Source organism: Stegostoma tigrinum, chromosome 32 (assembly GCF_030684315.1).
Source record: "Stegostoma tigrinum isolate sSteTig4 chromosome 32, sSteTig4.hap1, whole genome shotgun sequence".
Lineage (NCBI taxonomy): Eukaryota > Metazoa > Chordata > Chondrichthyes > Orectolobiformes > Stegostomatidae > Stegostoma > Stegostoma tigrinum.
Genome location: NC_081385.1, coordinates 38,251,551 through 38,264,932, shown reverse-complemented (window position 1 = coordinate 38,264,932; position 13,382 = coordinate 38,251,551). Strand labels below are relative to the sequence as shown.

The following is a 13,382-nucleotide window of genomic DNA, read 5'->3' as shown; positions in this document are numbered from 1 at the left end:
GGAGTATAATTTTAAGGTTAAAGGCAGGTTTTTTTTCTGGTCTAGACTTGCAGTTGAGGCAGGTATCATTACGACCATTAAAAAAAAGTGAATGAGTATTTGAAAATTCATAATATTCAAGGCCAAGGGCCGAGCACTAGAAAGTGGGACTAGTGTAGACTTAGTGTAATTTTGGCACTACTGACTCAATGGCCAAAGGACCTCTTTTGTACTATTGATTCTGTGAAGACTCACTAAAATTTACTGCAGTTACTGGCACCCTGCTGCCATGAATTTAGCTGTAATCTCCTGCCAGCTATCTGTCTATTGTAGAGCATGTAACCAGCAAGCACTACAGCAAAGTCAACACATCAGGAGAAAAATTTTATCCAGCAGTCAACGATGATCTGGAATGTACTGTGGAGACGAGTCAATACTAACTATCAGAAGAAATTTGTTTTTGCATCCATGTATATGTACACACATATGTATTTAAAAATAAAAAATAGCAAGGTTACAGAGAAGATGTTGTTACAACAAGTTGTGTTAACAGCCCACTATGTGCTAATAAAAGACAAGGCAGATACAAGAGTAAAAGTTAGCTTGGCAGACCACAAATTATTTTTGCAATTTGTTTCCCAAGGTAGTCAGTCTTTGAAAATATTCATGAGACTGCCACTGGACCTCTAACAACAGATTAAAGTTTAACACACACCAAAAAAACATAAAACAAACTATCTTACACTACGAAGCTCTGAAGGAGGGTCACTGGACCCAAAATGTTAACTCTGATTTCTCTCCACAGATGAAACCATACCTCCTGAGATTTTCCAGCAATATCTGTTTTTATTTTAAACTATACAAAAATTCGTTGAAATTATCTTATTTCAGATATCAGAATAAACATTCAACGCTTTTATTCTCAACAACCACAACATGGAAACTCAAACCTGTGTGGGGTCATCCTTTTTCTGCTTTCAAGTTCCTTCTGCAATTATCATGGTTGTACTTTTTTATTTTTAAAAAATCATGTTCATGGGATGCTGGTGTCGCAGATGAATTCAGCATTTATTGCCTATCTCCACTGCAGACAGCGCTGTGTGTCTGGAGTTACATGTAGGTCTAGCAGGGCAGATTTCTTCCCTGAAGGGACATCAATGAACCAGATAGGGTTTTATGCTAATCAACAGTGGTCACATCGTCACCTTTAGACCACTTTATCGTGTACACTTTTGAACTCCTTACTCAAGCCAAGATTAATGAAGTGGGCCGACAGACCTGTTTCTGTGCTATTTGACGACAACAAAAACAGAAAATGCCACAGTAACTCAAGTCTGGCAGAATCCATTTCAGATATTATTGCAGATAAGTATTCAGATACAGAAATCTTTCTTTTATCTGGCACTTTATGAACCGGTATTCTCAACAAGCCAGCAAAAATTACATACCTCAAATAATGTTAAGTTTAGTGTATTACCATGATCTCTGCAATGCCCAAGTAGTTAGTTGAGGGTGACTGTGAGAAGTTCTGTTGGCAAGATGTATTATTTAAGTGATTTATGCTGTAAACAAAATATAACAGGGACACGCATACATCCAGCATTACATTTCTATTAGTGTGTGTTTTTAACGTTGATTACTTAGAACTTCTTATTATCTGGAATATTTCATTAACCGGCAGGCTCCTTGTCCCATAGGTGCCAGTGAACAAAATGTTTGCTGTACCTCATTTCCAGCATCACAGTGTTTTGTCAAAGAAAAAAATATACGTGCCAATGAGTGGTTTCATCAGAATTTCAACAGACTGATTCCCTGAATGGCAGGCTTATCATATAAGGAGGGGTTGGGTCCATGGGAATGGCAAATCTCAGTGAAACATAAAATTCTGACAGGACTGGGTAGATGGGATACAAGAATAATGTCCCCTGCCAGGGGTTCCAGAACAAAGGATCTCACAATCCCAGGATATGTGGTACATCATTTCACACAGAGATAAGTAGACATTTTTCATTCAAAGCGTGGTGAAACCATGGAATTCTCTACAACAAAAGGCACAGAGCATATTTAAGAACAAAATAAATGGATTTCTAAACCGTAAAGATTTCCAGGACTGTCAGTAAAGAGCAAGAGTACAAGGGTGAGACAAGTGATCAGGCATGATCACATTAGGGTTTGGATGTGATAGTCTTGGCTTGCTCCTATTTTATTTTTCAGTATTTCCAGATCTTAATGGAATTAAAATTTCAACACCTGCCATGGTGAGATTCAAACCCACATTGCCAGAATGTTAACTTAGGGTTCTGAATTCCTTGTCCAGTGACATTATCACAAAGCCTCCTCTAACTTACTTTTCTGTTAAATTTCAGCTGTCACTCAATGCTAACTTTTTTATTTAATATCTCTATGAAACCCTCAAATAATTTAACTGAGCTCAGTTTTCTTAACTAGGAGTCATTCAACTCCTCTTCAATTGCCTTCTGTTTCTAAAACTTAGTGATATTAAGAACTCAGGGCTTCATTTCAATCCTAAACTGCTTTGCTGGCACTTGCGCTGCCATAGACATGCTGACTCTGACAGAAACCTGCACAATCATGACCTTCTGAACACTGTCTTTCCAAAATAACTTTTCTGTGACTCTGTCTACCTGTGTCATACAGTGCCTTGTTATTCGGCCTCAAGTATTTTTTTCAAAAAGTCTCCTTTAAATGCATATTAACATGCATATAAGATGCTCCGGTACCATTCTTAAGAACTATAAAAAAACAAATAAAACTATCATCCCTAACATGCTCTACACAAAAATCCAATTCAACTTAAAGCTATACATGATTCAGTTCATTTTAGAACCATAACTTCCAAATAATAGCAACATCACAAAGTTGTGGTATAGATATTTAAAAGTAAATAGCCTCCCTCTGTTCCGTGTTGGTGAATGATTCTACAACTAGAGCAATAGCGATTGGGCAGCTATTGGTTGTCGGAGTGCTGTGCTTCCAGACTCTGTTGTTCCTTTATCATTTCCATTGTAATCCAGCTGCTACACCCTTCTCAGTACAAATGATGTCAGCATTATGGAAACTGGCAGTATTTTGAAGAATGAGGAAGAAAACTGAACAAGGAAGGGAACTGTCAAGTTATGGCTGATAATCTAACAGAAAGAAAAATGTAATAATAATTTTGTGTGTTGATTTTTACTAAGGAACAAAGAATTAAAGATGAAATAGATCCTGAAGTGGTTCAGCTAGGTAAATGCTAATTGGAAAGTTTTAGGCAACAGTTAGATTAATGGTTAACAAAGCATTAGGGCCCACTGGGATATGCCTTAGAATGTCAACAGGAGATGAGGAAGAAGATGGACATAATTCTAGAAATTTTGTTTCAGTGGCAATTTTTTAAAATGAAGACAACATTAATTTGGGCCAATTTTAAAAGTTTACAGCTAAGGATGAGAGTACAACATACCTAAATAAACTGAAAATATGATTACTTCACAAGTTTCACTTCTACTCACTGCACAGGTCAATCATTTGGATACTGACCAAGGAGTGGTGGTGAGATTTACATATGACACAAATATCAAAAATGCACTGGGGAACAACAGAACCGGAGTTTATCTTGACCTTTCTCTCTCACACTTGCATAATGTATTCACTAAAGAGTAGAAATGGCAAAGAATCTGGTCTCCTCCTCTTTTTCACTTTTCAAATAGATGCATATTGTACTGCACTGCACATGAAGGCCTGTTTTCCATTCTGATTCAGCTGCATTGACAAGTCACAATATCTACCAATGCAAACATTTTAGCATTTACTCAATGTACTTTATTCCACATTGAGTAATCAATTACCTTTCACATCATTATCAATGCTCTTTTTGTACAGTTCCTCTTCACTGCTTTCCTCCTCCCAATCTTCAGTATATTCATCTTCATCTTCTTCAGAGTAGTCATAATCCAGTTCATCATCATCCTCCTCTTCAAAAGCCATTTTCTCAACTTCAGCAGACTCTTCTTTGCTAAAAAAAAATTAAATGCTGGAACGTTAGAAGGATCTCTCGAGCATTAGAATTATTAGTCTTGAGAAGTTACTTATCTTATCCCTTTTGAACATCTCAATACCGACAGCCTCCTGAGAACTAAGGGAACAACTTTAATGAAACAATCATGCTACCCATGGTTCAGTTCATTTTAGGGCCAAAACTTCCAAATAATAGTAACATCGTGAACACATGGCATTGGCATTTAGAGGTAAATAGCCTACCTCTATTGTGTGCTTGTGAATGATTCTATATTAGAGCAATAGTGAGTGGGCAGCTGTCATTTGTCAGTGCTGTACTTCCAGATATTTCCGTCTCCACTGTTCCTTTTTTGTTTCTACTGTGATCCAGCTTTCCCATTTTCTCAGCACAAAAGATCATGTCAGGTGTGGGGAAACTGGCAGTTTTTTGAAGAAAGAAGAGGAAAACTCCTCCTGATTGCCTATCAGATTCCAATTTATATATTGCCAGCTTAATGCAATTGTCACATCTACACAATGATCTGGGACCCCAGTCCTGTCTGAGGGAAACTGCTCAATCCCCAACCTAGTTTCCATTCCCTACTCCACAAAATCTCAAAAAAGCATCAAATCGCAAAAAATCCTACTTCTGTATGACATGATGATCTTCACCAAAATGTCTAGTATGCAACTTGACAGCTCCAGAAAACTATTGCCTTTGTAATATCCGACAATCTTCTCCAATCTGACATGTTGTAGGAGAGAGATTTTAATAGGAAGGTACTTGGTAAGTGGATACGGTAGCTTGACAGACATTCCTAACAGGGTTAGGCTGGGGGGGAAGAGAAGAGAACAGACGTTGGCCAAGGTACAGTTGCCAAGACAGTGAGTCAATGGAATGCAAGCTAATGGGACATTTTTGCATCTTTGTCAGCCTCTGGTACCCTTTACAATATGGGCATGCCAATATTTGAGAAACCCACAATCTACCAACTTAAGTTTTATTTTTTTCAACCGTCTTCAAAATTCTGCAGCACACATAGCCACTTTCTGTGGAGTTGGAAACTTTCTTCATTCTTCTAATACCTAGGACCAATTTGTGAAATGTGTTCTGCCAAAAAATCTATTCCGAGGGAGATGCCTGCCTACAAGCATTGGTGGTTGAACCTCAGGCCACCATCTCAGTGTACCTGGCGACAGTAACATCTGAGAGAACTTGGATAATGGAATTGCATTAATCTAAAAGCACATCTCTTTCATTAAGGTGATGAGAAAACGTTTCAGTGTAGAGAGGGATTTGCTGAAAAGCTAGGCATGAAAATGTGCCCTCATACATGCTTCTGTCTGTTATTTTTCCATTACACATTTCTGAAGCTTCAATACCTCTAACTGACACAGCAATTAGTGAATAAGGAATAAGAACAGGGTGGAGAAATGTAGTTCCTTCCACCATCTGGTGCTGCTGATCATGCCTTTGGTTCACCTAATGATTACAGTTACTTAAATCCTTTATAATGGCTGGTCATGAGACACTAATAACTGTATTTCTTCCGGAAGAAAGGATTGATACTCTTGGGAGCAGAGGTGACTTAACTAGAAGGTGACTGAGTACAAGTCCAGAGCTGAGTCATTGCCGGCAACAGACTCAGTAATTCAATACGAGAACATATGCATGGAAATAAGAATGGTTAATTAGATGGCTTTGACTGATAGATTGATTACCTGAAGATTCTTCTCACTTGTCTTCAAATCTCTACATGGCATGAGGGTAGGTGTCTAAGCTCAGAATGCTGATAACTATAACTTATTTGGGCAGCATCACAAATAGGATTGTTTAACAAAGAGCTTTATATTTTCAACATAGTTCAATCAAAAGGGATAACCAAAATGCACCTCTTCATTATCCCATGTTTTGTCTCAAGACAATCAGGTATCGGATTTAGTTTTTAAGCAATGACTCTAATGTTGCATTAGATTTCCACGTGGGGAACCATATTATTAGGTACAAATTAGTGCTAATGCCAAGTTTCATGTGCTCTCGAGTTATAAAAACAGCAATGAAATTCAATCAGGTTGATTTTGTCATATCACTGGGTAAAAGACATTACTAACTGAAGTAAAAAAGGAAAGCAATATTTCCAAAACAATCCAAACATAGCGGGAAGCCACGTCTGTTATGAGAGCTCAAAGAAAGGCACATGTTAAAATAAAGCCAAATTTGCCTATGTCTCATGTACAAGCACTCACTCATACAAACAAAATTAAGTTTACAAGTTTATGATAAAAGCTGCCAGGTGAATTCAGCTGTAGGCAACAAAATTTTGCCATTGCAGTAGTCAGAAAATTGCTGGAATAGATGATTGGGATACCTGCGGCAGCAATATAAAATCATTAGGGGCAGCTCAGTGGTTAGTGCACTGCTGCCTCATAGTGCCAGGGACCTGAGTTCAATTTTACCCACAGGATACTATCTGTGCGGAATGTGCACATTCTTCATGTGTCTGCATGGGTTTCCTTCAGGTGTTCCTATTTCCTCCCACAATCCAAGGATGCACACACTAGGTTGTTTGGCCATGGGAGATGCAGGGTTACAGGAATAGAGTAGGGGGAAAGACAGTCTGGGTGGGATACTCTTTTGAGGGTCGGTATGGACTTGATGGGCCAAACGGTCTGCTTCCACACTGTAAGGATTCTATGATCAATAAGTTGCAGAAATAAGCCATTTGACCAATTGAGTCTGCCCAGCCAATAAATGGGTAAGCTGATAATCCTCAACTCCATGTTCCTACCTTTTCTCCATAACTCTCAATTTCCTGACTGAATAAAAATATGCCATTCTCAAACTGGCATATTCTTTACCAGCCCAGTCTTTACATCCAAAGCAAAGTCTGGCAAAAGTTAGCAGCACATATGGACAGAAAAGCTGAATTCAGTTCTAAAGATTCTGCTTTCTCTCCACAGATGTTGCCAGACCTGTTGCGTTTCTCCAGCAATTTCAGGTCCGACTTCAGATTTACAGCAGCTGCACGTCTTTATTTTTTGTTTAGTGTATCCTTGCTAGACATTTTCTTCATATCAGGATCGGGTCAGTGGTTAGTGCTGCTGTCTCAGTGCCAGGGCCTCGGTTTGGTTCCAGCCTTGGGTGACTCTGTGTGAAGTCTGCGCGGGTTTCCTCCAGATACCCCGGTTTCCTCCCACAGTCTGACATGCAGGTTAGTTGGATTGGCCAAGCTAAGTTGCCCACTGTGTCTATGGATGTGCAGGCTAAGTGGATTAGCCATGGGAATTACAGGGTTAGGGTGGGGCATGGGCCTATGTGGGATTCTCATTGGGCAGTTGGTGTGGACTCGATGGGCTGAATGCCCTTTGTCTGCAATGCAGGGATTCTATGATCCTATTGGATTAATCTACGGAACCTTTGCTGGGCTGCTTCCAATGCGTATATCTTTCCTTAAGTATGGAGACCAAAACTGTTCAGTATTCCATCTGTGGTTTGACTAGGGGCCTTTTATAATTATAGCAAGGCCTCCGTCTGGCTATACTCCATTTTCTATAAAATACAATGGCCAAGATTCCAATAGACTTCCCTATTACCTGAACGTCTTCAGTGAAGATTCAGTTCGACTGCATATTAACAAGTATATGGAAAAGGTTATAAACTACTACTTCACATCAGTATTCACCATACAAGACCAAGTTTGGTTATCAAAACATTATCAGGTCAATGGCCCAAGTGAATGGCATCCAGTCCTCATCAGAACAGTCTTAAAGCTGATCAGAATGCTGGGCTGATAACATATGGTAATGTGCGCTCCAAGAAATGGGAACTGTGCAGTTCAAGTCTTTGCACTCTTCTATTTAATTAATCATTAGGGTCTGGAACCTTTCCTATGGATTGGAGACAAGTTTGTGAGAAACATGGGAGTTGTTTAAAGATTGATTGATCAAAGTTCAGGACTGGAATATTCTAGTAAGGAGGAAGGACAAGGATGGCAAAGTAAGAGAACCTTGGATATTGAGGGAGGTTGCAAATTCAGTCAAAAGGGAAAAAAAGCATACAAAAGGATTGAGGAAGCTATAATCAGATAGGACCCATGAGAAACATAAAGAAAGCAGGAAAGAACTCAAGTAGGGAATTAGGAGAGCAAGGAGGAGCCAGGAAATGAGCACGGTAAGTAGGGTTCAGGAGAATCCCAAAGCATTCTATACACACATCAAAAACAAGAGGATAACTGGGGAGAAGGTAGGATCCCTCATAGATAAAGGAGGGAACTTGTGCTTGGAAGTAGAGGATGTGGACAAGATCCTAACTGAGTAGCGTGTGTCGGTTTTCACCCAGAAGGGTATGAAGGATGGTGAAATTAGTGTGGAGCATATCAATATGCTGGAGTGTTCTGAGATCAAGAACGAAGTGGTCCTGAAGTGTAAAACTGAACATGAGCGCTGTACTTGTATCAAAACTTATAATATGAAAACATCCAACAGTCAAAAAGTCCACATACCCAACAGCTTTACATCAGTACTATGGAATGATGTAATCATTAGTGGAACGATTATTATCCCTATGAGAAATATTGAAGAGAACCAACATCGCTTCAGAAGGAGGAATTTTCATTTGATTTTTTTTTAAAAACCATGTACAAATACCATTGGAGGCTGAAAGCATTAGTGAACACTTCAGTAACGGAGGTGACATCCTGGGGTAGAAAGCAATAGTAGCTAATGTAATAAACTGTAAAAGACTATGAATCTGAGATAATGGGAACTGCAGATACTGGAGAATCCAAGATGACAAAGTGTGGGACTGGATGAACACAGCAGACCAAGCAACATCTTAGGAGCACAAAATCTGACGTTTTGGACCTAGACCCTTCATCAGTAAAGGGTCTAGGCCCGAAACGTCAGCTTTTGTGCTCCTAAGATGCAGCTTGGCCTGCTGTGTTCATCCAGCCCCACACTTTGTTATCAAAGTTTCTGAGTCTACCTGGTCTCCTCAAACTTATTTTTCAAAAGTGTTAGCACTACCTGGTTTCAGGAATTTCATCCTCTTCATCTTCATCCAGATTCTGAAGATCAGATTTTTCAGAACTCACATCATCAATTTTGTTTTGAGGGCAGCAAACATACTCAGTGCCATAAAACCTATCGAGGCCACATGGAAGTAACATTCCATAGGTGTGGAGAATCATAGACTCTGCAGCACAAGCCTGAAAAACAACAGCAGTAAGAATTCACACTTTAGGCTTAGGAACCAGTTGAAAATACAAATACTCAGTAATACTTCACACAGACAAATCATCAAATTTGAACAAAACAGAAAATACTGGCACTGGCAAAGCAGATAGAGTATTAGTTGATGTTAACAATGTTTAGTCACCTGAATTTCACTGAATTCTATGGTGCACATAACACCTGGATTCCAGAACATATTGACAGCATTAAGCTGGTCCCCAGAGAGACCACTGGTACTACTGTTTACAATTACTGGCATTTGAGCACAGTACAATTTGACATGAGCCCCATGGTTATAGTGAGCCAGAGCTAAAATGGCACAGTACGCCTGTAAGGGAGTATGTTTGAATGATCAGGATCCAACTGTCTGTCAAAATGCAGAATCTGACCCATCATACGGCACATGGTCATTTCATCAGTGTGCTCTCGACCTAAGTTAATACTCTCAGGAAAAGAGGGAGAAAATAAGACATCAAGCATAGAAAACTCAAAGCAATGGTCCTCTCACATAACCACAAACATGCCCTCAAGCTAATCTGCGCCCTAAAAATTAAAGTGTGTGGTACTGTTCAAATTTATGGAGCGAACAACATCACCATGGCCTGCATAGAAACTTAACAGTTTTCTGTGGTTGCACAGCTGAGAGGGAATATTGGTATTTATTTCATGACCTGTATAACTGCCCGCACCTACTATATTGAAAGGCAAGTTAGCGAGTTTTGAGAAGATTTGTAGCTCAGGTTGAGTTTCTGGATGTGAGTTTGCTCACTGAGCTGGAAGGTTAGTTTTCAGACGTTTCGTCAACATTCTAGGTATCATCATCAGTGAGCCTCTGATGAAGCAGTGGTGTTATGTCCCGCTTTCTATTTATCAATTTAGGTTTCCTTGGGTTGGTGATGTCATTTCCTGCATTGGTGATGTCATTTCCTGTTCTTTTTCTCAGAGGGTGGTAGATTGGCTCCAAATCAATGTGTTTGTTGATTGAGTTCCGGTTGGAATGTCACGCTTCTAGGAATTCTCGTGCGTGTCTCTGTTTGGCTTGTCCTAGGATGGACATGTTGTCCCAATCAAAGTGGTGTCCTTCCTCATCTGTATGTAAGGATATGAGTGATAGTGGGTCATGTCGTTTTGTGGCTAGTTGATGTTCGTGTATCTTGGTGGCTAGCTTTCTGCCAGTTTGTCCAATGCAGTGTTTGTCACAGTTCTTGCAAGGTATCTTGTAGATGACGTTTGTTTTGCTTGTTGTCTGTCTAGGGTCTTTTAAGTTCATTAGCTGCTGTTTTAGTGTGTTGGTGGGTTTGTGGGCTACCCTGATGCCAAGAGGTCCGAGTAGTCTGGCAGTCATTTCCGAAGTGTCTTTGATGTAGGGGAGAGTGGTTATGGTTTCCCAATAAAAATAAACCAATTTGGTTCGTTAATATCCTTTAGGGAAAGAAACTGTCATCCTTACTTGGTCTGGTCTACATGTTACTGCAGACCCACAGCAATGTGGCTGACTTTTAACTGCCCTCTGGGGAATTAGAGGTGGGAAATAAATGCTGGTCTAGCTACCAATGCCATCATCTTGTGAGCAAATTTAAAAACTCACACGTAGGCCAGCCAGGTAAGAACACTGGTTTCCTTCCCGAAAGGACAACAGAGAATCGAATGGGGTTTTACCATAATCACTATAAGGGCAAAAGCAGCTCACCGAAACTTCTTACTAATATGGTTTCACTGGAGTCTCTTTACTTAATAACAAACACTAGGCATTTTTATGCCAAGAAATTTAGGTTAAACTAGATCAAAAGTCTTCAAACCTTGAAATATTTGCAAAAATCTTATACTTTCTAATAAGATTTGCTAGATTTTATCTCACATCCAAATGTAAACTACATGCTTCAACTAAGCTAAAACCTTCCAGACAAGCCAACCTAATTCCTATAAAATCTTAACTAACAGCTAAGCACTCAATCCAGCAAACTTTTACCTAACATCCTCCCACCACAGTAGAAAAGGCAGGACAAAGTCCCAGGATAAGTTAGCTTTCATATTAAGATTTGCAATCCAACATGAAAATTTACTAGAGACTGAGAGAAGAAAAGTTTAACCTCCATACAACGCCTTTTCCCACAAGGCTAGCTTTTAATTTCAGACTTTTCGTTGAAATCAAATTTCACCATCTGCCATGGTGGAATTCAAACCAAAGTCCACATAACATTGTCAAAACAAAAAACCCGAAAGGTTTGCAGATGCTTGAAATCTGAGAGAAAAACAGAAATTTCTGGAAAATCTCAGGTCTGTGCAAAGATGCTACCAGACCGACTGAGATTTTTGCCCCTGCAATATTATCCTGGGTTCTGGATTATATTCCCCCTTTTGGTCACACCCTCATTTCAAATGATCTGCCTCCACCATTCAAAAAGATCATGGCTGCTCTGATGATCCTCAACTCCAATTTCCCGCCTTTTCCCTCCTAACTTTTATTTCCCCGATCGATTAAAATCTAGCTCATCCTAGAATACACTTAACTACACAACCTCAGCAATCCTTTGTGGTAAAGAACTTCTCAAAATCATTACCCTCAGAAGAAATTCCTCATCATAGAATCATACAGCACAGAAATTTGCCCTTTGGCTCACCACTTATATGTTGACCAACAAACGCCAAACTATACAAATACCACTTACCTGCACTTGAACTGTAGCCTACTATGCCCTGCATTTTAAGTGGTCATCCACATTCTTGTTAGATGTTACAAAAGTGCCTGCCTCCACCACTCTCTCAGGTGGTGCATTCCACATTTCTACCACAATGCATCTCTGTCTGAAAAGTCTAACCCCTTACTCTGGTCCTAGAGTGTCCCACAAGATAGGATAACCATTAGATATCTATCTCATCAAGTACTCTAAGAATCCTAAAGGGTTCATTAAGGTTGTGCCTCATTTTTCTAAACTCCAACTGAATGCAGGCTTAAGCTACACAAATTTAAAAAAACCCTGCAGATTCTGGCAATCTAAAACAAAAGCAAAAATTCTGGGTGAAACTCAGGTCTGGCAGTATCTATGGAAAGAAAACAGAGTTGACGTTATAAGAGATAACACGGTGTGAAGGTGGATAAACACAGCAGGCCAAGCAGCATCAGAGCAGCAGGAAAGTTTGATGTTTCGGGTCAGGGCCCTTTTTTTCATTTCTGAAGAAGTGTCCTGACCCGAAATATCAAACCTTCCTGCTCCTCTCATGCTGCTTGGCCTGCTGTGTTCATCCAGCTTCACACATCTCAGATTCTCCAGCATCAGCAGTTCCTATCTCTTGACATTATAAGAGTTGAGTATCATTTTGCAGTCATTTTAGTCGGCCACTTTTGGAATACTGCATTCAATTCTGGTCTCCCTGCAATAGAAAAGAAACTTGAAAGGGTTCAGAAAAGATTTGCAAGGATGTTGCTGGGATTGGATGGTTTGAGCTATATGGAGAGGCTGAATAGGCTGGGGCTATTTTTCCTGGAGGCTGAGGGGTGACTTTACAGAGGTTTATAAAATCATTAGAGGCATGGACACGGTGAAAAGTCAAGGTCTTTTTCCCAAGGTTGGGCAGTCCAAAACTACATGTATAGGTTTAAGGTGAGACGGGAAAGAGCAAAAAGGGATCTAAGGGGCAACTTTTCACAGAGAGGGTGGTGCATGGAATCGTGTACCAGCAGAAGTAAAGGATACCGGCAGAATTACGACATTTAAAGGCATCTGGATGAATACGTGAATAGAAAGGGTTTAGAGGGAAACGGACCAAATGCTAACAAATGGAACTAGATTAATTTAGGGTATCTGGTCAGCATGGACAAGTTAGACCGAAGGGTGTGTTTCCATGCTGTACATCTCTTATGACTTGATGAGCCAAGTGACCCCGTTTCAGAATCCAACCAGCTCAGTCTCTTGTCATACAAGTTCCCTCCAAACTCCGAAACTGTCCAAAAATTCAGTGGTCTGACTCATACTTTGTATATATTTGACAAGACTTTCCCATTTTCATATTCTATTCTCCTTGAAATAAGAGGACTACTTCCCTCATCCAAGTCAATTATATGGTAAATAGCTGCAGGGTTCCAGTCAGATAACACATCAGATTCCAACAGCATACAACACCAAAGCATTTCATTTCTGTGTTGCTTCATTTGCTAATTACCAGAAATCCAAGGC

The 13,382-nt window shown here is 39.8% G+C and overlaps 1 protein-coding gene across 3 annotated transcripts in view; it reads right to left on the bottom strand.

Annotated features, from left to right (window-relative positions):
• aplp2 (amyloid beta (A4) precursor-like protein 2) overlaps positions 1-13,382 on the bottom strand; it is a 233,397-nt gene that overhangs the window by 90,910 nt on the left and 129,105 nt on the right. For all 3 annotated transcript variants that reach the window (XM_048561995.1, XM_048561996.1, XM_048561997.1), the window contains exons 5-6: positions 9,001-9,182; positions 3,828-3,994 (exon numbers count right to left, since the gene is read on the bottom strand). In XM_048561995.1, the coding sequence (XP_048417952.1) occupies positions 3,828-3,994; positions 9,001-9,182 (349 nt within the window). The remainder of the gene's footprint in view (positions 1-3,827; positions 3,995-9,000; positions 9,183-13,382) is intronic.